This window comes from Heptranchias perlo, chromosome 10 (genome assembly GCF_035084215.1).
Source record: "Heptranchias perlo isolate sHepPer1 chromosome 10, sHepPer1.hap1, whole genome shotgun sequence".
Taxonomy (NCBI): domain Eukaryota; kingdom Metazoa; phylum Chordata; class Chondrichthyes; order Hexanchiformes; family Hexanchidae; genus Heptranchias; species Heptranchias perlo.
The window spans coordinates 49,113,948-49,138,985 of NC_090334.1; the positions used below are offsets into that span (position 1 = coordinate 49,113,948).

Consider the following 25,038-nt stretch of genomic DNA (forward strand, 5'->3'; position numbering starts at 1 on the left):
GGGTCGGAAACGTACTGGTCGAGAAAGTTCTCCTGAACACATTTCAAAAATTCTTCCCCCTCTTTTTGCCCCTTGTCACTCAGTCAAAATCCTGCTCTCCCTACTTAATACCATTATGGGAGTGCCATTACCAAAAAGGACTGCAGTGGTTCAAGAATGCAGCCCACCAGCAACTGGAGATAAACAGTGGCGGTATTTCTACCATTGTTCTCTGGATGTGGGCAATCAAAAAATAAATTATTGAAAGTTACCTGAAAGTGCTGACTAGTCCCACACGAGTTTGTGGCAGTCTAAATCCACTTCTTACATGGTAGCCATTACTGAAGCATGGCTGAAAGATGGTCAGGACTGAAACTGAATATACCAGGTTATAAGGTCTATAGGAAGGATAGGGAAACTGGTAGAGGGGGAGAAGTAGCCTTCGTTATTAAGGATGAAATTATTAAGGATGAAATTAAGGATGGGCCTCTCTGACTCGGACGTCGGCCTGAGCTCCGATGAGCCCCGCCGTGCGCTGAAGAGCGAGTTCCTGGTGCGGGAGAACCGCAAGTACTACATGGACCTGAAGGAGAACCAGCGAAGTCGCTTCCTGCGCATCCGCCAGACCTTAAATCGAGGCCCAGGCTTGGGGGGGACGCAAGGCCAGACCATCGCCCTGCCGGCCCAAGGGCTCATCAAGTTCAGGGACACGCTGGCGAAGCTGATCGACGACTACGGCGTGGATGACGAGCCGTGCGGCCAGTCTGAGTTGCCCGAGGGCACGTCCATCACCGTGGACAGAAAGCGCTTCTTCTTAGACGTGGGCTCCAACAAGTACGGCGTGTTCATGCGAGTGAGTGAGGTGAAGCCCTCTTACAGGAACTCCATCACCATCCCCTATAAAGTCTGGTCCAAGTTCGGCAGCACCTTCAGCAAGTACGCAGAGGTGGTGAAGGAGATCCAGGACAAACATCGGGACAAGAAGGAAAAAGCAGGAACTAAGTGTCACAAAACATATTTGAAAGTTCTTTATCTGAATGCACGTAGCATTCGTAACAAAATGGACAAGTTAACGGCACAAATAACTACGTATGGGTATGATCTTGTGGCCATTACAGAAACATGGCTGCAGGGTGACAACGACTGGGAATTAAATATGCCAGGGTATTTAACAATCAGGAAGGACAGGCAGGAGGGAAGGGGAGGTGGGGTGGCTATGTTAATAAAGGAAGGAATCACTGTAATACAGAGAAATGATATTGGGACAAAGGATCAGGATAATGAAACAGTTTGGGTAGAGATAAGGAATAGTAAGGGGAAAAAAACACTCGTGGGCGTAGTATATAGGCCTTCTAACAGTTGCAACTCTGCTGGAAGAAGTATTAATCAGGAAATAGTCGGGGCATGTAATAAGGGAACAGCTATAATTATGGGGGATTTTAACTATCATATTAACTGGACAAATCAAATTGGGCAGGGCAGCCTTGAGGAAGAGTTTATTGAGTGTATTAGGGATGGATTTCTTGAGCAGTATGTAACTGAACCAACAAGGGGGCAAGCAACCTTGGACCTGGTCCTGTGTAATGAGCCAGGATTAATTAATAATGTCCTAGTTAAGGATCCCCTTGGATTGAGTGACCATAACATGGTTACATTCCATATCCAATTAGAGGATGAGAAGGTTGGTTCTTAAACAAGCGTACTGAGCTTGAATAAAGGAGACTATGATGGTATGAGGGCGGAATTGATTAAAGTGGACTGAGAAAATAGATTAAGGGGTAAGACGGTACATGAGCAGTGGTGTTCATTTAAGGAGTTATTTTACAACTTTCAAAAAAAAAATATTCCACTGAGGAAAAAAGGGTGTAAAAGAAATGACAGCCATCCGTGGCTAAGTAAAGAAATTAAGGATAGTATCCGACTAAAAACAAGGACATATATGGTAGCCAAACTTAGTGGGAGGATAGAAGATTGGGAAGTCTTCAAAAGACAGCAAAAAGTAACTAAAGGATTGATTAAGAAAGGGAAGATAGATTATGAAAATAAATTAGCAAAAAATATAAAAACAGATAGCAAGAGTTTCTATCGTTATATAAAAAGAAAAAGGGTGGCTAAGGCAAATGTAGGTCCCTTAGAGGATGAGACCGGGAAATTAATGGTGGGAAACATGGAGATGGCAAAAATGCTGAACAAATATTTGGTTTCAGTCTTTACGATAGAGGACACTAAGAATATCCCAACAGTGGACAAACAGGGGGCTCTAGGGGGGGGAGGAGCTAAATACGATTAAAATCACTAAGGAATTGGTACTTAGTAAATTAATGGGACTCAAGGCGGATAAATCCCCTGGACCTGATGGCTTTCATCCTAGGGTCTTGAGGGAAGTGGCAGTGGGGATTGTGGATGCTTTGGTAATAATTTTCCAAAATTCTCTGGACTCGGCAAAGGTCCCGGCAGATTGGAAAACTGCTAATGTAACACCCTTATTTAAAAAGGGTAGTAGACAGAAGGCTGGAAATTATAGACCAGTTAGCCTAACATCTGTGGTGGGTAAATTTTTGGAGTCTGTTATTAAGGAGACAGTAGCAGAACATTTGGACAAACATAATTTAATAGGACAAAGTCAGCATGGCTTTACGAAGGGGAAGTCATGTCTGACAAATTTGCTCGAGTTCTTTGAGGACATAACGTACAGGGTGGATAAAGGGGAACCAGTGGACGTAGTGTATTTGGACTTCCAGAAGGCATTCGACAAGGTGCCACATAGAAGATTATTGCTCAAGATAAAGAATCACTGGATTGGGGGTAATATTCTGGCATGGGTGGAGGATTGGTTATCTAACAGGAAGCAGAGAGTTGGGATAAATGGTTCATTCTCGGACTGGCAACCAGTAGCCAGTGGTGTTCCGCAGGGGTCGGTGCTGGGTCCCCAACTCTTTACGATCTATATTAACGATTTGGAGGAGAGGACCGAGTGCAACATATCGAAGTTTGCAGATGATACAAAGATGGGAGGGAAAGTAGAGAGTGAGGAGGACATAAAAAACCTGCAGGGGGCTATAGACAGGCTGGGTGAGTGGGCGGAGATTTGGCAGATGAAATACAATATTGGAAAGTGTGAGGTTATGCACTTTGGCAGGAAAGACCAGAGAGCAAGTTATTTTCTTGATGGCAAGAGACTGGAAAGTACTGCAGTACAAAGGGATCTGGGGGTCCTAGTGCAAGAAAATCAAAAAGTTAGTATGCAGGTGCAGCAGGTGATCAAGAAGGCCAACTGAATGTTGGCATTTATCGCTAGGGGGATAGAATATAAAAGCAGGAAGGTATTACTGCAGTTATATAAGGTATTGGTGAGACTGCACCTGGAATACTGCACACAGTTTTGGTCTCCATACTTAAGAAAAGACATACTTGCTCTCGAGGCAGTACAAAGAAGGTTCACTCGGTTAATCCCGGGGATGAGGGGGCGGACATATGAGGAGAGGTTGAGTAGATTGGGACTCGGTGGATGCGGTGAGGATGTTCCCAAGGTTGAGTGAAACTAGGACTAGGGGGACATAATCTTAGAATAAGGGGCTGCTCCTTCAAAACTGAGATGAGGAGAAACTTCTTCACTCAGAGGGTAGTAGGTCTGTGGAATTTGCTGCCCCAGGAAGCTGTGGAAGCTACATCATTGAATAAATTCAAAGCAGAAATAGACAGTTTCCTGGAAGTGAAGGGAATTAGGGGTTACGGGGAGCGGGCAGGAAATTGGACATGAATTTAGATTTGAGGTAAGGATCAGATCAGCCATGATCTTATTGAATGGCGGAGCAGGCTCGAAGGGCCGATTGGCCTACTCCTGCTCCTATTTCTTATGTTCTTATTTCAATGATAAGAGAGGATATAACAAGAGGTAAGCAGGCAGTGGAGACTTTATGGGTAGAATTAAGAAATAGAAAAGGATTTAAGACTGTACTGGGAGATGCATATAGGCCCCCTTGTAGCAGCTGTGAAGTGGCAGAATATATAAATGCAGAGATAGACAAGCATAGTAAAGGCAGAGTGATTTTAATGGGGGATTTTAACTTTTATAGATTGGGACAAGCAGACGAGCTCATATCAGAAAGGTAGCGAATTCATGAGTGTGTTCAGGGCAGCTTTCTGCAACACTATGTCCTAGAACCAACAAGGGGGCAGGCCATATTAGATTTAATAATGAGTAATGACCCAGATTTAGTTAACGGCCTAACGGTGCGTGAACATTTATCTCAGTGATCATAATATGATCGAGTTCAACGTTGTGTTTGAAAGGGAGAAACCTGTATCAGCTCCTAAGATTCTAAAGTTAGGTAAGGCCAACTTCAATGAGATGAGACAGAGTCTGTCCACAGTAAACTGGGCAAATCTGTTAATGGTTAAAACGACAGAAAACCAGTGGGAGGTGTTCAAAAAAGAATATAACATCATACAGAACCATTTTATACCCCTAAGGGGCAAGAGCTCTACTTGCCAAAAAAAAGCCATGGACAACAAGAGGTAAAAGAAAAAGCATCTAAAAATGCAAAAAATAGCACAGATCCTGGTGACTGGGAGAGACAAAAGAATAACAAAGGGTGACAAAACAGATAGTAAGAGCTACAAAAAGGGAGTATGAAAAGAAACTTGCAAGGGATATCAGAATCAATACAAAAATTTATTATAATTATATGAGGAAAAAGAGGGTGGTCAAGAGCAATGTAGGCCCCTTCAAAACTGATAATGGTGATATTGTCAATGAAAATAAGAAAATGGCAGGCATGTTAAATAATTACTTTTTTGGTTTTTTTATTTGTTCACGGGATGTGGGCGTCGCTGGCAAGGCCAGCACTTATTGCCCATCCCTAATTGCCTTTGAGAAGGTGGTGGTGAGCCACCTTCTTGACAACTGAGTGGCTTGCTAGGCCATCTCAGAGAGCGATTAAGAATCAGCCACATTGTTGTGGGTCTGGAGTCACATATAGGCCAGACCGGGTAAAGACGGCAGGTTTCCTTCCCTTATGGACATTAATGAACCAGATGGGTTTTTAAGACAATCCGGTAGTTTCATGGCCACTATTACCAATACTAGTTTTTTTTTATTCCAGATTTTATTTAATTAATTGAATTTAAATTCCCCTGCTGCCGTGGTGGGATTTGAACTCATGACTCTGGATTACTAGTCCAGTAACATAACCACTATGCTACTGTACCCAGTTCTTTGCATCAGTATTTACAGTAGAGGAAGAGGCTATAGCATGCCAGACACCCCAAGGAAACTAATTTTGAATCAGGGACTCACCATAATTAACGTAAGCAAATTAACAGTAGTGAAGAAAATAATGGCACTAAAGAATGACAAATCCCCAGGACCAGTTGGTTTCCATCCCAGGATTTTAAAGTAAGTCAGTGTGAACACTGCAGATGCCCTAACTATAATCTTCCAAAGTTCTCTCGATTCAGGAACCGTTCCTTTAGATTGGAAAATTACACGTCACTCTGCTATTTAAGAAAAGTGAGAGGGGAAAACCAGAGAATTACAGACCAGTTAGCCTAACATCTGTTGTTGGGAAATTACTAGAGTCTATGAATAAGGATAGAGAGACTGAACATCTTGAAAATTTTCAGCTGATCAGAGAGAGCCAGCATGGATTTGCGAAGGGTAGGTCACGCCTGACAAACCTGATTGAATTTTTTTGATGAAGTGACTAAAGTAGCGGACAGGGGAATGTCTATGAATGTTGTTTATATGGACTTCCAGAAGGCATTCAATGAAGTCCCTCATAAGAGATTGTTAGCTAAAGTTGAAGCTCATGGAATTGAGGGCAAATTATTGACCTGGTTAGGAAATTGGCTGAGCGGCAGGAGACAGAGAATAGGGATAATGGGCAGGTACTCAAATTGGCAGGATGTGACAAGTCGTGTCCCACAGGGATCGGTGTTGGGGCCTCAACTATTCACTGTATTTATTAGCGACTTGGATATGTGGCCCTCTATCCCGTTATCTAAATTTGCAGATGACACAAAGTTGGGCAGCATTGTAAGCAGTATAGATGGAAGCAAACATTACAGAGAGATAGTAATAGATTAAGTGAATGGGCAAAACTGTGGCAAGTGGATTTCAATGTAGGCAAGTGTGAGGTCATCCACTTTGGACCTAAAAAGGATAAATCAGAGTATTTTCTAAATGGTGAAAAGCTCGAAACAGTGGATGTCCAAAGAGACTTAGGAGTCCATGTACATAGATCATTAAAATGTCATGGTCAGGTACAAAAAATAATCAAAAAGACTAATGGAATGCTGGCCTTTATATCTCGAGGACTACAATACAAGGGGGTAGAAGTTATGCTACAGCTATACAAAGTCCTGGTTAGACCACACCTGGAGTATTGTGTTCAGTTCTGGGCACCACAGGAAGGATACATTGGCCTTGGAGGGAGTGCAGCGAAATCTGGACTCCTAAGGTTAAATTACAAGGAGAGATTACACAAACTAGGATTGTATTCTCTGGTATTTAGACGATCATGGAGTGATTTAATCGAAGTTTTTAAGATATTAAGAGGAACTGATAGGGTAGACAGAGAGAAACTATTTCCGCTGGTTGGGGAGCCTAGGACTAGGGGACATAGCCTAAAAATTAGCGCCAGGACTTTCAGGAGTGAAGTTAGGAAACACTTCCACGTGCCAAAGGTGGTAGAAGTTTAGAACTCTCTTCTGCAAACAGCAGTTGATGAGCTCAATTGTTAATTTTAAATCTGAGATTGATAGATTTTTTGTTAACCATGGGTATTAAGGAACTTGGGGCTACGGCAGGTATATGGAGTTAGGTCAAAGATCAGCTATGATCTCACTGAATGGCGGAATAGGCTTGAGGGGCTAAATGGCCTACTCCTGCGTTCCTAAGTGGGTAGGGTGTACAGCACAGAATGGCTATCAATGGGATTACGCAGTAAGCCCAAAAATTGAAGACAATGGATATGGGCAGTACTTCCTCATTTGTCATGTCACTGGAATGGAACTTCACAAAGCCACAGAAGATGGTGTTCTTTACAAACGTCCACTTCAAAATGTTTTTAAACCAGCAATTCTAAAGCACGAAGCAGGATAACCAGAAATAATTAAGTTACATTGGTGTAAGGATATAATAACCTGTTTCACAGCATTTAGGATCATGGAACATTTCAGTAGATCATGTATTTTCTTTAAGCAATATATTTAAATACATTTACATTTCTTACCTGGTCTATCATTTTACGAGCTTCTTCAACCTCTTTGTCCTGTGTGTCCGTTTCAATGGTATATGTGCCTGTATCACTTAGATTGTCTTGATCACCCTGTTTGGAGGTTGGTTTTGTTGAAGTTGTTGGAGATGATACTGGTGGTAGTGTTGCCTCCGGTACATTGGGTGCCACTATTACATGCGCAATTGTCACAGGGACAGTGTCTAGAGGTTTTTCTACATTGATAACACTTTTTGTAGTTTCTTTCAACAGTTCAGCAGCAAACTCCTGGCTGAGTTTACTCTTTCGTCCCACACTCCCAAAACTCCGAAGTAAACCTTTGGAGCTTGAAGTAGCAGAGCTGCTTAATCGCTCTTCAGTCTTTTCTCTCTTTAGTGAATTAGACCTTTGGGGAGGTGATGAACTAGTAGTAGGTTTGTTCACTTGCACCAACGACTGGGCCTGCTGTAATGTAATTTTTTCGCATGTTGAAGTACCTTTACGTTTATCTAGTTTAGCTCTAAGAGCAACATAAGAATCAGTATGCATGGCATTTGCATTTTGAGTGAAAGAATGTGCTCTACGTTTACGAGGATTATCATCGTCGAAGAATTCAATGACAAAAGCTTGTTGACCCATGGGCATATCTTGAGGGTCATGTTGGAGCTGACACAGTTTGGGGGTTTCATCACTGTAAATCTGGAATTGCCCTGAAGGTGAATCAAGAGGAGAGTCTGTTTTGCCCTGCTGTTTAGATGCAACTTGATCCTCTGAGTCACTTTGTGTACCATCTTCATGTCTACAACCTAATAATGGTAAAGAAAAACAATTAAAAGTACCCAGTTAATATGAGAATCAATTTTAATAGATTAAAACATTTTTTGCCATTCAAGCAAAAATGAGGTCCACAATCATAACAAATCACTTTAAAAGTTGTGATACTTAATTAACGAATAATCTTGACTAAAGTAACCCATAACAGCTAAAAAAGTGTGCCAACATAGGATTGCATGAAGAGGACAATCTTATATATACATTTACCTCAATGTAGATGAAAGGCTGAAGAGGAAATGGCTGGGAAAACTGGTATTAAAATTGGAGAAATTAATCTTAGAAAGAATATTACTACATCTTTAGTGAATGGTGCCTTTTTCTTCAATTATTCTCCTCCCCATACCAATGTAGTAACAGTTTAAAAGGAAACTGATTAATTAGGACCCAGAGCTGGCTCTGATAAACTACACAGCTGCAGTTAAATCCAAATAACTCTCTGCTCTTCTGCCACATTAGTTAAGTGTGGCCAATGACTAAGTGACAACCGACAGATATGCACAGTGGTGCGCTTGATGTCATCTGACCCAACTGGCTAAAACAGAACAGAGTTTGCATAAAAGTTGAGGTTTGAAACAGCTTTCTTTTTGGGAGAGCCTTATTTATCACACTGAATTGGTGAACCTGGACACTCAAGGGCACTTGGCCTACTGAGCCACCTTCTGTGGGAATGTGGTAATTCAGCTATAGTAGCTAAACATACACCAACAAATTGAGCTTTGTCAAACAAGGAGTGAAGGTAGGAAAGGATTTTGAGGACTCAACAAAGCTAAACTAACAAATGATATTGCTATTCTACTTGTTGTGCTACACATATTGGGTGACAGGTTTTCTGTTTTAATTCTTGGGCATTTAGTCCTTCTTGCTCAATAATCAATCTATCAATTGTATGGACAGCATGAATTACCTAAATCCCTATTCCACTAATCACCTTTACTTAATGTAACAGAGGGGTAGTAACATTTATTTATTTGATCTCAACTGTAGCTATAGTTTACCTCTATTTCTTTTTTTGCAGAGTGACAAATTATGTGCTTTCTCTGAATTTCATCAATATGCTGCTGTTTCCTTGTTGAGCCACCCTCTGTGAGAATGTGTAATTTAGCAATAGTAGCTAAGCATAACTGACAAACTCAGTTTTGTCAAAAGTCTGTATTCTCAACAAATCAACACTATTATGTTACATTAAAAAAAATACAAGTAAGATGTAACACAGATGTCTTTACAATTTGATAAAATGCCTGTTTTTAAAATACATAGGGGTTGAATTTCCATGATGATTCTCCCGATCATCCTCCGTAACTTTGGCGGCAATGTTGGACAAACAGCCATTTAAGCCATTTCTCTGGGGTTTCTGCCAATTCTCTGCCAAAGTTACAATAGGCAACTGGGAGACCAGCTGCGTTAAAAGTGGGTGTTGATCATTATAATAACATCTTTATGGTCAAAATGAAGAGCCTTCTTAAAAACAAAAATTGGATTGATATTTGGTAGCAAGGTATATTGAATTTTAATCTCTAATGAGGCGCCAACAAAAGAAAAGACATACAATACCTTTAAGAGTCTTTATGTGAACCTGTAGATCACTCTTGGTACTGTATACATCATCCCTTGGGGCCTGCCTTTTCAACATTAGGCTTGGATCATTCTGGACCAGCCAGTCAACTACTTTATTCTCTGCTGACAGTACATCCCCTTGTACAGGTACTTTTTCTACCTGTTGAGCCTTTCTCTGTCTCAAGGAAAATTTGGTCACATGATCCTTTATTTTCATTTTGCCAGGGGTACAGTCATCAAATTCAATAGTAAAAGAAGCATGACTCTGAACTCGAGGGGACGGTATTGTATCTGTGTCCTTTGTTGGAATTTCATGAACCTCACAGTCTGGAGACTTGGATGGCTGTTGAAATTCTTTTGTTGGAATTTCAAAGTAGCTGGGTTCTCTTCGAAATGAATAGACAGATTTTTCTCCAAAATCTTTATAATCTGGAATGTTTCCATTAATTTCCTGCTCACTTCTTGGTATTTCCTTGGAATTATCTATGGAAGAGAGTAAATAAATACAAATTAATTTCCTGAATATCACAGATTTTTGAATCAATGCCTCCCATCTCACCCTCCTCCACTACTATTGTACCTATTTTCTGGATTTTACACCTCCAATCCTATTGATGCAGCTTACTAATACTACTACTACTGTTACTGCACCAGCATTAACAGTAACCACCTGCATTCAAATAGGATGTTTTCTACATTAATGATGCTAAGATGTTTTTCAGAGGGGTAGGGGAAAAAAATGGATGTTGAGTCAAAGGAGATATTAGAAGTGGTAATAAAAACTTGGTCAAAGAGGTGGGTTTCGTGGAGAGTTTTAGAGAAAGAGAGGAAGGAGGAGAAGTAGAGGGGTTTAGGGAGCTGAAGTTTACATTGAGTGGAGGAATGGGAGGTCAACCAAAAGAACATTAGAATAGTCGAGTCCTGAGGTGACAAAGGCACGGATCAGAGTTTCAGCAGCACATGGGCCGAGGTATGAGTGGAAGCGGGTGATGTTTTGGAGATAAAAGTAGGCCGTCTTTATGATGGTAAGGATATGAGGATGGAAGCTCAGTTTGGTGCTGAATAGGATGCCCAGGTTGTGTACAGTCTAGTTCCTCATGAGACGGTGGCCAGAGAGGGGGAATAGAATCGGTGGCGAGGGTACAGTTTGTGGCTGTAGCTGAAGATGATTGCTTCAGTCTTCACAATTTTGAGCTGCAGCTCATCCAAGACTGGATGTCGGAGAAGCAGTCCGATAGCACAGGCGCAGTAGATGGGTTGAGAGAGGAGGAGGAGGAAAGGTATAGTTGTATGTCAGTATGCACATGAAAGCTGACCCTATGTCTCAGAAGCATGTTGCCACATGGCAGCATGTTGATAACGATAAGAAAAGGGGCCAATATTGAATCCTTTTGAGGGACTCCTGTGCTAATGGTGTGGGACTGGGAACATAAGCTTGTGCTATGATCAGGTAGATAAGAATGGAACCAAGTAAAGGAAGCCCCACTAAGTTGGACAACGCAGAAGAGGTGTTGGTGGAGGGTAGTGTGGTTGATCGTGTCAAAAACTACAAAAAGGTTGAGGTGGACGAGGAGAGATAATGCAATAGTCACTCACAGAAAATATTATTCGTCACTTAGATTAGGGCCGTTTTAGTCCTGTGGCAGGGGCAGAAACCAGACTAGAGGGATTCAAATGGGAGTTGTAGGCCAGGTGGGCACAGATCTGAGAGGCAACAACACATTTAAAAGAGTCTGGCGATGAAAGAGTTTGGAGATGGGGCTGTAGTTTGCAAGGAGGGGTCGAGAGCAGATTTTTTGAGGAGGGGATGATGAGATGTTTTGAAATGGAGGGAACCATTTACCATGTCAGCTAGCATGAGAGTGTGCAAGGGAAGCTGAAGTGGTTGGCAGTTTTGTGGGAATGGGGCCAAGGAAAAAGGAGGTGGGGGTCTTATGGACATGACGTGTTCGGAAAGGGCATGGTGTTTGTTTGAAATGAGGGTGAGGGGTTTATCGAGGTAATACTTAGCAAACACAGCATGTTTGTGCAATTATATTTTATCTTTCAGTTTTGAGTTATTTATAATGTAAATTTAACACTATTGCATATTGTATAAATAGTAAGAACTATTGTGCATTATTTCACCAGCTACAGCTTAATCGTATCAAGGCAAGATACGACAACAAAGCAGATTTTCTAAAAGTAACAGCGGGGCATAACATGCATATCGTTGAAACCTGGAACTGCAATCTTTTAGTTACAATGGAATCTTAATTGTCCAACAATGGAAATCAACAGATAGCTGAGATTCTAGTACTGGAACTGCTGAACTGCAGGTGCACAACACTAGCAGGTACTAGACCCAAGAGAACCAAACAAAAATACCACCAACAAACCATGGTGCCCTAGTTATAGAAATGAGTGTTAAAGACAGTATGCGTTCACCTCCAATGAGTGTATCCAACATTGCATAAATTCATGTGGCATTGCCACTAGTACTGCAAAATAAAAGCTCAGAAGATCCCATTAGCATCTACTGAGACCACTGCTGCTGACTTCAAGACCAAGAGAGTTGCCTTTTTTAAGCACGCTCCTATGCCTGTGAACAGAGCGGGGATGCAATGTCGACTAGTACAGTGATGTGGAGATGCCCGTGATGGACTGGGGTTGACAAATGTAAGGAATCTTACAACACCAGGTTATAGTCCAACTGTTTTATTTGGGCTCACCTGACGAAGCAGAAAGCCTCCGAAAGCTTGTGATTTTCAAATAAAACAGTTGGACTATAACCTGGTGTTGTAAGATTCCTTACATTTGACTAGTACAGTGACCTGCTGATGTTACATTTAACACATGCTCCACTTACTGGCATCAGAGCTCATTTAAAAAAGGCAGATTATTGATTTTTAAGTTGTCAGCTTCACAGTGCTGATCTCAAAGGTGATCACCATCGTGCACATAATATCTTCAGCACTCACCTCTGTACCTCATGGGAAATGGTTGCCATCAGGAGAGCACTTTTACCTGGCTTTCTCCGGTCGCACTGCAGAATTTGATGATTGGTGCAGGAAGAGCTTTGACCTCCAGATAAGCTGATCATACCAGCAGAAGTAGAACAGACACAAGAAAAAAAACATTGGCAACCCTAACTCCAGCTGGTCTCCCATTAAGCGTGAAAATTAGTGGGGTCATTGAAAATAAAGATTGTACTATATTATAAAGCAATATTATAGTTGTGCAATTTAAATATGATCTAAAGTTCAGACAGCAAAGCTCAAGTAGTTTATAACTACCAGAGTCAGAGATCGAATTATAGCCTTGTAAATCAGAAATGTAACTTTGTGTGGGGTTTATTCTATTCATGGCAATGCTCGTGCCAGCAGCAACCATCAGTACGGATACCAACAGTCCGTATGCTCCATGGTCTTGACGCACACTGAAATTTACATGAGAGGATTAAACAACTGTGTGAGCCCACACTCACCTTCACTTACAAAATATTTCTGAAATTTAGGAACATCTCCATGGAATTATTCTATTTCAAATATACACATAGCGTAAATTCCACAAGTATACCACAAGTGTGTGTGTATATATATATATATATATATATATATATATAGTGATGTAACTGGGTCATTGAATGTCAAGTTCAAGTGTCAAAATGTTTTTATTAGTGACTTAGAGCAAGTCACTATTAGCAAGGAAGCAGTTTTTATAATAATTTGGAGTTGAAAATAATTATATTTTGCTATTACAGCAGTAAAAGATAAATGTTGCAAAGCTGTATTTTCTTTAAAAAGCTAATTTATGGCCCATAGCCTCTTTTGCTTGAAAAAAAATCCACAAGTCACTTGTAGCCCCAAAAACACTTAAAATAACTTGAAACCACAGAGAGAACATTTCTGGCATACATTTTGAAAAAAACCAACCAGAAATAAATGTCCTTATAGAAATTTTATATACAAATTACTTTGTGAAATTACAAGGATTTTTTGAAAACCTCATTGGTCATTCAAGAAATCATTTTCAATAAGTTCGGTTCAAAAGCAAATGATTTCCATTATAAATTTATGCATTATATGTCTGCAGACATAAAAACTTCTTTAAGTTTGAAGTACAGTAAACTGTATCTATTAAATTCCCTTAAGCCAATATAACTCATTGCATGATCCTTAGACTCATATATGGAAGACAGAATGTTCGTTTAACAGTGAATTATAATTATGTTATTATATTGTTTGGTAAAAAATAGACTAATAAGGAAAAGTAAACATTTCAATAGGTTAACTGTTCACCCAAGCCAACTGTACCCTATTTAGTACCATTATGAAAGAGGAAGCAACTCTATTAGGCATCGCCCAATTTTGAGTAACATTTCCATGCACACAAGGTCAAATTAGCTATGATGGATCAGAAAGATTTTCAGTCAACTTAATTAATAGAGAATGCATATCATTGGAAGAATTAATATAATCATAGAATGATACAGCACAGGAGGCCATTCGACCCATCGTGTCTGTGCCAGCTCATTGAAAGAGCTATCCAATTAGTTCCACTTCCCTGCTCTTTCCACATAGCCCTGCAAATTTTCCCCTTCAAGTATTTATCCACTTCCTTTTTGAAAATTTGAATCTGCTTCCACCACCTTTTCAGGCAGTGCATTCCAGATCATAACAACTCGCTGCGTAACATTCTTTTTCCTCATGTCGCCTCTGGCTTTTTTGACAATTAACGTAAATGTGTCCTCTGGTTACTGACCCTTCTGCCACTGAAAACAGTTTCTCTTTATTTACTCTATCAAAACCCCTCATGATTTTAAACACATCTATCAAATCTCCCCTAACCTTCTCTGCTCTAGAACAACCCCAGTTTCTCTAGTCTCTCCACATAACTGAAATCTTTCATCCCTGGTACCATTCTAGTAAATCTCCTATGTACCCTCTCTAAGGCCTTGACATCCTTCCAAAAGTGTGGTGCCCAGAATTGGCCCCACACTTTTGGAAGGTTGTCAAGGCCTTAGAGAGGGTACATACTCCAGCTGGGGCCTAACCAGTGTTCTATAAAAGGTTAGTATAACTTCCTTGCTTTTGTACTCCATGCCTCTATTTATAAAGCCAAGGATCCTGTATGCCTTTTAACAGTCTTCTCAACTTGTTCTGCCACCTTCAAAGAGTTGTGTACGTACACATCCAGGTCTCTCTCTTCCTGTATCCCCTTTAAAATTGTACCATTTAGTTTATATTGCCTCTCTTCATTCTTCCTACCAAAATGAATCATATTACACTTCTCTGCATTAAATTTCATCTGCCATGTCTCTGCCCATTTCACCAGTCTATCTATGTCCTCCTGAAGTCTGTTACTAGCCTCCTCACTATTTATTACATTTCCAAAACAGCTATCCAATTAGACCCGTTCCCCAACCCTTTACCCATAGCCCTGCAAATTTTTACCCTTCATGTATAATTATATTACTAGGTAGGTAATCTTTATTTCTTCAATCTGCAGCCACCACAGAGCATAGGAACATACTAGAGCAGCACAAAATTGGAGGCGGAGGGGGCAAGAAGAGGCACTGTGTAAAAGTCATAACAGTTGTTAGCAATGATCTGTCAAAGGCATTCTCGTGTGCTATAGTTGCATTTATACAATGTTTGGCAAATGTTTGAGGATCGCTTCATGAGGTAGCCTTCGAAACCAAGAAGGAAGTAAACTTCCAATTAGCTTGCGTGTCAGGTTGATTCAATGGTAGCGCACAACTCTGAGTCAGAAGTTGTGGGTTCATGCTTCACTCTGGAATTTGAACACATAGACGAGGCTGATACTTCAGTGTAGTACTAATTGCTGCATTGTCACAGTTGTTGTCTTTTGGATGAGTATTCTTGTTGTGGTGGATACGAAAGATCCAATGGCACCAAGAATAGGAAGTTCCCCAGGTGTCCTGGCCAACAGAATCTCTCACCATCAAAGACATTATCTGGTCATTCATTTGCTGTTTGTGCGATTTTACTACGCACAAATTAGCTGCTGGGTTCATCAAGATAACGACAGAGATGCCACTTCAAAAGTATTCAAGTGGCTGTTAAGTGCACGCACACACTGACTTCAATGGAATATGAATATATATATATATATATATATATATATATATATATAAATAATCGGGTGGGATGTAAAACTAGCGTTGCACCCTATCCCATCAGTTTCCCGACTGGCTGATTAGGTTAAAATTACCTCCCAAATAAGCTTTAGCAAAGCCTTTCACACTATACTATTTAGGAACATAGGAACAGGAGTAGGCCATTCAACCCCTCCTGCCTGCTCTGCCATTTGATAAGATCATGGCTGATCTGTGATCTAACTCCATATACCTGCCTTTGGCCCATATCCCTTAATATCTTTGGTTGCCAAAAAGCTATCTATCTCACATTTAAATTTAGCAATTGAGCTAGTATCAATTGCCGTTTGCGGAAGAGAGTTCCAAACTTCTACCACCCTTTGTGTGCAGAAATGTTTTCTAATCTCGCTCCCGAAAGGTCTAGCTCTAATTTTTAGACTATGCCCCCTACTCCTAGAATCCCCAACCAGCGGAAATAGTTTATCTTTATCCACCCTATCTGTTCCCCTTAATATCTTAAACTTCGATCAGATCACCCCTTAACCTTCGAAACTCCAGAGAATATAACCCCAATTTGTGTAATCTTTCCTCGTAACTTAACCCTTATTGGGTATGGTAGCATAGTGGTTATGTTACTGGACTAGTAATGCAGTGGGGCCTGGACTAAAAATCCATGAGTCATGAGTTCAAATCCCGCCACGGCAGCTGGCGAATTTAAATTCAATTAATTAAATTAAAAATCTGCAATTAAAATACTAGTATCAGTAATGGTGGCTATGACCCTACCGGATTGTCATAAAAACCCATCTGGTTCACTAATGTCCTTCAGGGAAGGAAACCTGCTGTCCTTACCCGGTCTGGCCTATATGGGACTCCAGACCCACAGCAATGTGGTTGATTCTTAATTGCCCTCTGAAATGGCCTAGCAAGCCGCTCAGTTGCAAAATCGCGTACTGTGGGAGAATCGTCACCACACGGACTGCAGCGGTTCAAGAAGGCGGCTCACCACCTCCTTCTCAAGGGCAATAAAAGAAGGGCAATAAGAGATGGGCAATAAATGCCGGCCTCGCCAGCGATGCCCACATCCCATTAACGAATAAAAAAAAAGTCTGGGTATCATTCTAGTGAACCTACGCTGCACTCCCTCCATGGCCAATATGTCCTTCCGAAGGTGCGGTGCCCAGAACTGCTCACCGTACTCCAGGTGCGGTCTAACCAGGGTCTTGTATAGCTGCTGCCCGCTCGTACTCTAGTCCTCTAGATATAAAGGCCAACATTCCATTAGCCTTCTTGATTATTTTCTGCACCTGTTTCATGACACTTCAATGATCTATGTACCTGTACCCCTAAGTCCCCTTTGACATTCACTGTTTTTAACTTTTTACCACTTAGAAAGTACCCTGTTCTATCCTTTTTTGATCCAAAGTGAATGACCTCACATTTGTCTACATTGAATTCCATTTGCCACAGTTTTGCCCATTCACCTAATCTATCAATATCACTTTGTAATTTTGTGTTTTCATCTACACTGCTTACAATGCCACCAATCTTTGTGTCATCGGCAAACTTAGATATGAGACTTTCTATGCCTTCATCTAAGTCGTTAATAAATATTGCGAATAATTGAGGCCCCAAGACAGATACCCGCAGTACTCCACTAGTCACATCCTGCCAATGTGAGTACCTACCCATTATCCCTACTCTCTGTCGCCTTTCGCTCAGCCAACTTCCTAACCAAGTCCGTACTTTTCCCTCGATTTCATGGGCTTCTATATTAGCTAACAGTCTCTTATGTGGGACCTTATCAAATGCCTTCTGGAAGTCCATATAAATCACATCCATTGACATTCCCCTGTCCACTACTTTAGTCACCTCTTCAAAAAATTCAATCAGGCACGACCTACCTTTCACAAATCCATGCTGGCTCTCTGATTAACTGAAAATTCGAGGTGTTCAGTCACCCTATCCTTAATTATAGACTCCAGCATTTTCCCCACAACAGATGTTAGCCTAACTGGTCTATAATTCCCTGGTTTCCCTCCCTCTCCTTTCTTAAAAAGCAGAGGGACAGTTCCTGAATCTAGAGAACTTTGAGAGATTATAGATAGGGCATCTGCAACGTGCTCACCTACTTCCTTTAAAACCCTGGGATGGAAACCATCTGGTCCTGGGGATTTGTCACTCTTTAGTGCTATTATTTTCTTCATTACTGTTGCTTTACTTATGTTAATTTTATCGAGTCCCTGTCCCCGATTCAATATTAGTTTTCTTGGGATTTCCGGCATGCTATCCCCTTATTCTACTGTAAATACAGACGCAAAGTAATTATTCAACATGTCCACCAGTTCCCCATTGTCAATGACAATATCCCCACTTTCAGTTTTTAAGGGGCCAACACTGCTCCTGACCACCCTCTTTTTCCTAATGTAACTATAAAAGTTCTTCGTATTGGTTTTGATATCCCTTGCAAGTTTCTTTTCATACACTCTTTTTGTAGCTCTTACTATCTGTTTTGTGACCCTTTGTTGATCTTTGTATCTTTCCCGTTCGCCAGGATCTGTGCCATTTTTTGCCTTTTTGTATGCCCTTTCCTTATGTCTTATACTGTCCCTTACCTCTTTAGTTGTCCATGGCTGTTTTTTTTGGCAAGTAGAGTTCTTGCCCCTCAGGGGTATAAACAGATTCTGTATCACATTAAATGTTTCTTTAAACATTTCCCACTGATCATCAGTTGTTTTACCCATTAACAGATTTGCCCAGTTTACTGTGGACAGTCTCTGTCTCATCCCATTGAAGTCGGCCGAACCCAAGTCTAGAATCTTAGCAGCTGATTCACTTTTTTCCCTTTTGAAACACTACATTGAACTCGATCATGTTATGATAGATGTTCACCACAGTTGAGCTGTTAACTAAATCTGGTTCATGACTCATTACTAAATCTAGAAAGGCTTGCCCCCTTGTTGCCTCTAGGACATACTGCTGTAGAAAACTATCCCGGACACACTCAAGAAATTTAGAAGATTATTTTATAAGGTGAAAAGGCATGGAATAGAAGGAAAACTTCTGAAGTGGAAACTAACAGGATGCAAAAAGTAAAGCACTAAGGGTGCAGTATCAACATGGAAAGATGGGAACTGCAGTGGTTAGGCCATTGGTGTCTTTGATGTGTATTAGTGATTTGAAGAAAGGGACAGTAGCAAAGCTCTCCAAGTCTGCCAATTATACCAAATTAGGACAGGTTGCAAGTAGTGTAGAACAAGCCATACCAGAAACCAAATGAAGCATCCCACTGCCAAACTGGCTGAGATCTGCTAACTTAGCAGACTCAGGATGGAAGAAAGATGCAGTGCATCCTCTCCTCTCTCACCTATCCTTCATCTCCTCAAAATGGAGTTAAACCAAATAATTCAAATTCCCCATCTCCCAACACCAAATTTGCAGGCTTGCAATTTCAATTCATTTACGCAATCCTCTAAACAAAATTTAAAACAAATTCCTGAATGACATATTCAGTAAACATTGTACAATTGTTCTCCAGTACAAATAATCACCAGATTTGAATATGGCACATATTTATACATGTACAGAGGATGGTGGCAGATGTGTGTTTAATGTACACAAGTTTACCTATTGCAACTCAAAAGGACATAATGCAAGGGCAATCTTGGGAAGGACAGCTCCTCAAACAGATGGCGCTGCAGTATTTAAGAAAAATCTGCTCCAAAAAAGGTTCCAACTTAACATGTTTAAAGTTAACACCCCAAATTATATTTATTTTTTTGTGTGTGGGGGGGGGGGGGGGGGGAAGGGGAAAAGGCATCTTTTAGGGCTGAAATGATTGTAGGAGAAAAGGGGCATCCTATTTATTCCTATGGGATGCCCTAGGAGCAGGGGTGTATGCATAAAACACAAATATTTATGTCCCACGGGCAACATAATGCAACATGTAATCTGGTTGGAAAATGGCTGTCACTCTGCTCCTTGATAATCTTCTGACGGTGGTTCCCAGATTCAGCTAGTATGTGACTGCTATTTTACTTCAGAAGGGGACTATCTGTTGTAGGCAGATACTAGTCTAACAATAGATCAGGAATTTCTACCTGCAGCAGTCTGCTCCCAGAGCAAAGCAGAAGCATCAGATAGGAACAACAGCTAGGACCAGTGAGGGCAAACATCATCAAGGAAGGAGAGTGCCTCTATGAACTGGGAGGGTGAGGGTCTTATACAGTAACTCTGAGAACTGGAGTGTGGGGGTTGCAAGAGGATGCCTCTGAACTGGAGGCAAACAATGCCTCTGAATTGAGAGATTGGGATTGGGTGGGGGGTTATAAAAAGAGTGCCTCTGTGAATTGGGGGAGGGCGTGACTGACCAGGTGGCTCTTGGGGAAGTGATGTTCTGGTTGATCTGTTGAATATGCATAAACCCAAATATCACTTATTTTTCTTATTTCTTTTAACATTGAAAATTCAATAATGAAAGAAGTGTGTTTAAAATTATCCATAACATACTACCGTACTTTTAATATAAAAATTCAAAAATTTCTCAGGGGAACATGCCTCTTAAGTCATCCCTACAAATGCCAGTAGATGGATGGGGGAGGAAGAAGTGTGCACAGTCCTAAATTTGTTGCCTAAGAATCTGCCCAAGAGTGGCTCTCTGCTGAAGGAATCCATTTGCTACATATACATATAGCTCTTGCAATGAACATTAACTGACTGTTTATCAATCGGAGTAGGAGGAGAAGCAATCTCAACGATAACATATCATAAATGTTTGCTGGACTGATTCCCAATAGATCACACAATTTTGTGGTGCTGGTAGGGTCCAAGTTACCAAGGTTAGGCTGACACCTAAATTTAATAACCCATGTGTTAATTTTATAAATTGCCAAATACCATTGTTGGGATCTCCTGGCCTTTTGGGTTCATCTCTTTCTCCTTTGTTATCCAGGTCATCATCACCCCACCACGATGGTTGGCCATACAGAGGAGTGGGTCTAAACGTGGCACTATCTATGGCACAAAAAGATGAATAAAAGCAATTAACCAAAATGTGCTAGTGATCACAAAACAACTGTATATCAGAAACCATAAGAGCTTATTCTAAGCCAAAACTGAATAGCTCTGCATTTCAGGCCTCGTGACCTTTCACTTCAAGTTACATTTCCTTTCTGTAGGTGGGGGCACAAATAGTTAAATGGCTTCCCTACACTGGGCCAACAGTGGCTTTCCAGTGCTTACGTTCCTCCTGTTCACCCATATAATAAAACCTTTCTGAAATAGCAACAGAAAGTGCCAGAAATGCACAGCAGGTAAATCATTATCTGAAAATGACTGGCCTAGAAATTCGGGCAGCAGGTGGCACAGAGTACAATCCCTGCACCTGAATGGTGAGGCCAGAGGCGGACCTGACATTGGGCCTCGGGCCTCATTTCCATCAAGCCTGGTCAGAAGGAAGTGGTGGCCAGGGGAGAAGGTAGTGCTGGTGATTGGGGGCGGGGGGGCAGTGGTGATGGGAAGTAGTGGTGACGATCGGGGAATGGTGGTTGGGGGAAGTGTGTGGTCATCCACTTTGGATCCAATAAAGCCAAATCGGGATATTTTCTTAATGGTGAGAGAGAGACTATGACCTGTGGAGGTGCAATGGGTGTCTGTGTACATAAATCACTAAAAGCTAGTGAACAAGTACAAAAAGCAATCAAAAAGGCAAATGGAATGTTAGCCTTTATCTCAAGGGATTGGAATACAAAAGCAAGCGATGCTTCAGTTATACAAAGCCTTGGTCAGACCCTATTTGGAGTACTGCATTCAGTTTTGGGCACTGCACCTCAAGAAAGGTATATTGGCTTTGGAAGGGGTGCAGCGCAGATTCACCAGGATGATATTGGGGCTTAAAGGGTTAAGCTATGAGGACCAGTTGTATAAACTTGGTTTGTATTCCCTGGAGTTCAGAAGGTTGAGGGGTGATCTAATCGAGGTGTTTAAAATGATAAAGGGATTCAATAGGGCAAATAAAGAGAAACACTTTTCTCTGGTGGGGAATCCAGAAGAGGACATAATCTTAAAATTAGAACTAGGCCAGTTAGTAGTGAAATCAGGAAGCATTTTTTCACACAAAGGGTAATTTTTGTAAAAGCATCCAGGAATATGGAGAAAAAGCAGGTAAATGGAGCTGCGATACACATCAGCTATGATCTAATTGAATGGTGGAACAGATTTGAAGAGCTGAATGGCCTACTCCTGTACCATTTCCATTTTGTGAGATGCTTAAACCTCAGTGTTTCTACTGTCCTTGTGACTGGCTCATCCTTAATTTCATTATATCTCACTCTCAAATCTTCATTCATTTATAAATCCCTCCATGGCTACACCCCACCCCCTTCTCTGCAACCGTCTCCAACTCTATTTCCCGGCTCTCACCCTCCATTCTACTAAGCATGGAATTGATGACACATTCACCATGTGCACCATCATGGCTTTGCTCTCTGGAATTCTCTTCCTAAACCCCTTTGGATTAAGTTACAGTAGCAGTTTGGTCATTCAAATCGATCAATTCAAAAGATGCAACTCAAAACCTTTCTTTTAAGCGTGGGTAATTCAGTGTGACCCACTTTTTTCATTGATGCCAAGGAGAAGAAAACAGTTTCAAAAGAAAAAGTATTTAATTTCCTGAACTTGCTCAACAAGTTTTTGCCTGACAGCTTATTTCTTCACATTCATGTTTTTCAAAACCTATTAAAATTACTATACTTGAGACTAACAAAATTAAAGGCTCCTTTCATTAGTTCTCTCTGTGCTTTATGAATTTATTAACCAATTGAAATGTAAAAGTCCAGTCAATGACTTAGAGGAATTAAATCTTGTGAAATGTGAGATATAAGAATTAAACAAGCGTATGCATCATACATTTGATAGTATATACATGTTAGCTGGGTTCTTATGGAGATTCACATTAATTTGTTCCTGAAAGACTATTTGCATGTTAATGTTTTCTAACCATGTCCCGTTCTCCCATCATCCCTGTGCTTGCTGACCTACATTGGCTCCCGGTCCGGGAACACCTCGATTTTAAAATTCTCATCCTTGTTTTCAAATCCCTCATGGCCTCGCCCCTCCCTATCTCTGTAACCTCCTCCAGCCCCATAACCCTCCGGGATCTCTACACTCCTCTAATTCTTGCCTCTTGCACATCCCCGATTTTAATCGCTCCACACTGGCGGCAGTGCCTTCAGCTGCCTAGGCCCTAAGCTCTGGAATTCCCTCCCTAAACCTTCTGCCTCTTTACCTCTCTCTCTCCCTCTTCGAGACACTCCTTAAAACCTACCTCTTTGGTCACCTGTCCAAATACCTCCTTAAGTGGCTCGGTGTCAAATTTGATAATCGCTCCTGTGAAGCGCCTTGGGACGTTTTACTATGTTAAAGGCACTATATAAATGCAAGTTGTTGTTGTAGCCCAACTAAGCTTTTGATTTCTGTCCAATTCACAAAACAGTAACATGTTATCAAACCTGGTGGCAAACTTTTGTTTTTTTATCCTTCCTTGAAGTCCTAAGTGGATGTTAGTTATTTGTAATGGTGACAGCCGTATGATACTCAGATTAGTGGTGGAGCACAGCACGTTCTGACATGTCACCCTCCAATAAGCACTGGCTCTTAGGAGTTAGCTTAAAACCTCAACTCCGTCCTTAAGCAGCTCTGCCTGTGAACCCAATGAAAGTCAACAGCACTGCATGTAATTACTAATTTCAGTTAGATGTTTAATATATTTCAAAAATGTAATATAAATCAGGGTACATGGTTAACAAAATACTGCTCCAACATATTGATGTACAGCATACAGTCAAGATTTTCCAAATGACCATTCAAAAACAAAGAATTCAGAGACCAAAAGAATGAAAATAATTTACATAAGAACATAAGAAATAGGAGCAGGAGTAGGCCAATCGGCCCCTCGAGCCTGCTCCGCCATTCAATAAGATCATGGCTGATCCGATCCTAACCTCAAATCTAAATTCACGTCCAATTTCCTGCCCGCTCCCCGTAACCCCTAATTCCCTTTACTTCTAGGAAACTGTCTATTTCTGTTTTAAATTTATTTAATGATGTAGCTTCCACAGCTTCCTGGGGCAGCAAATTCCACAGACCTACTACCCTCTGAGTGAAGAAGTTTCTCCTCATCTCAGTTTTGAAAGAGCAGCCCCTTATTCCAAGATTATGCCCCCTAGTTCTAGTTTCACCCATCCTTGGGAACATCCTTACTGCATCCACCCGATCAAGCCCCTTCACAATCTTATATGTTTCAATAAGATCACCTCTCATTCTTCTGAACTCCAATGAGTAGAGTCCCAATCTACTCAACCTCTCCTCATCTGTCCACCCCCTCATCCCTGGGATTAACCGAGTGAACCTTCTTTGTACTGCCTCGAGAGCAAGTATGTCTTTTCTTAAGTATGGAGACCAAAACTGTATGCAGTATTCCAGGTGCGGTCTCACCAATACCTTATATAACTGCAGCAATACCTCCCTGTTTTTATATTCTATCCCCCTAGCAATAAAAGCCAACATTCCGTTGGCCTTCTTGATCACCTGCTGCACCTGCAAACTCACCTTTTGATTTTCTTGCACTAGGACCCCCAGATCCCTTTGTACTGCAGTACTTTCCAGTTTCTCGCCATTAAGATAATAACTTGCTCTCCGATTTTTCCTGCCAAAGTGAATAACCTCACATTTTCCAATATTGTATTGCATCTGCCAAATCTCCGCCCACTCACCCAGCCTGTCTATATCCCCTTGTAGGTTTTTTATGTCCTCCTCACTCTCTACTTTCCCTCCCATCTTTGTATCATCTGCAAACTTTGATATGTTACACTCGGTCCCCTCCTCCAAATCGTTAATATAGATTGTAAAGAGTTGGGGACCCAGCACCGACCCCTGCGGAACACCACTGGCTACTGGTTGCCAGTCCGAGAATGTACCATTTATCCCAACTCTCTGCTTCCTGTTAGATAACCAATCCTCCACCCATGCCAGAATATTACCCCCAATCCAGTGATTCTTTATCTTGAGCAATAATCTTTTATGTGGCACCTTGTCGAATGCCTTCTGGAAGTCCAAATACACTATGTCCACTGGTTCCCCTTTATCCACCCTGTACGTTATATCCTCAAAGAACTCAAGCAAATTTGTCAGACATGACTTCCCCTTTATAAAGCCATGCTGACTTTGTCCTATTAAATTATGTTTATCCAAATGTTCTGCTACTGTCTCCTTAATAACAGACTCCAAAATTTTACAAACCACAGATGTTAAGCTAACTGGTCTATAATTTCCAGCCTTCTGCCTACTACCCTTTTT

General features: G+C 41.1%; 1 protein-coding gene across 5 annotated transcripts in view; it reads right to left on the minus strand.

The window, feature by feature from the left end:
- cep170ba (centrosomal protein 170Ba) overlaps window positions 1-25,038 on the minus strand; it is a 76,661-nt gene that overhangs the window by 30,394 nt on the left and 21,229 nt on the right. For all 5 annotated transcript variants that reach the window (XM_067991678.1, XM_067991681.1, XM_067991677.1 and 2 more), the window contains exons 7-9: window positions 20,581-20,697; window positions 9,582-10,067; window positions 7,215-8,002 (exon numbers count right to left, since the gene is read on the minus strand). In XM_067991678.1, coding sequence (XP_067847779.1) covers window positions 7,215-8,002; window positions 9,582-10,067; window positions 20,581-20,697 — 1,391 coding nt within the window. The remainder of the gene's footprint in view (window positions 1-7,214; window positions 8,003-9,581; window positions 10,068-20,580; window positions 20,698-25,038) is intronic.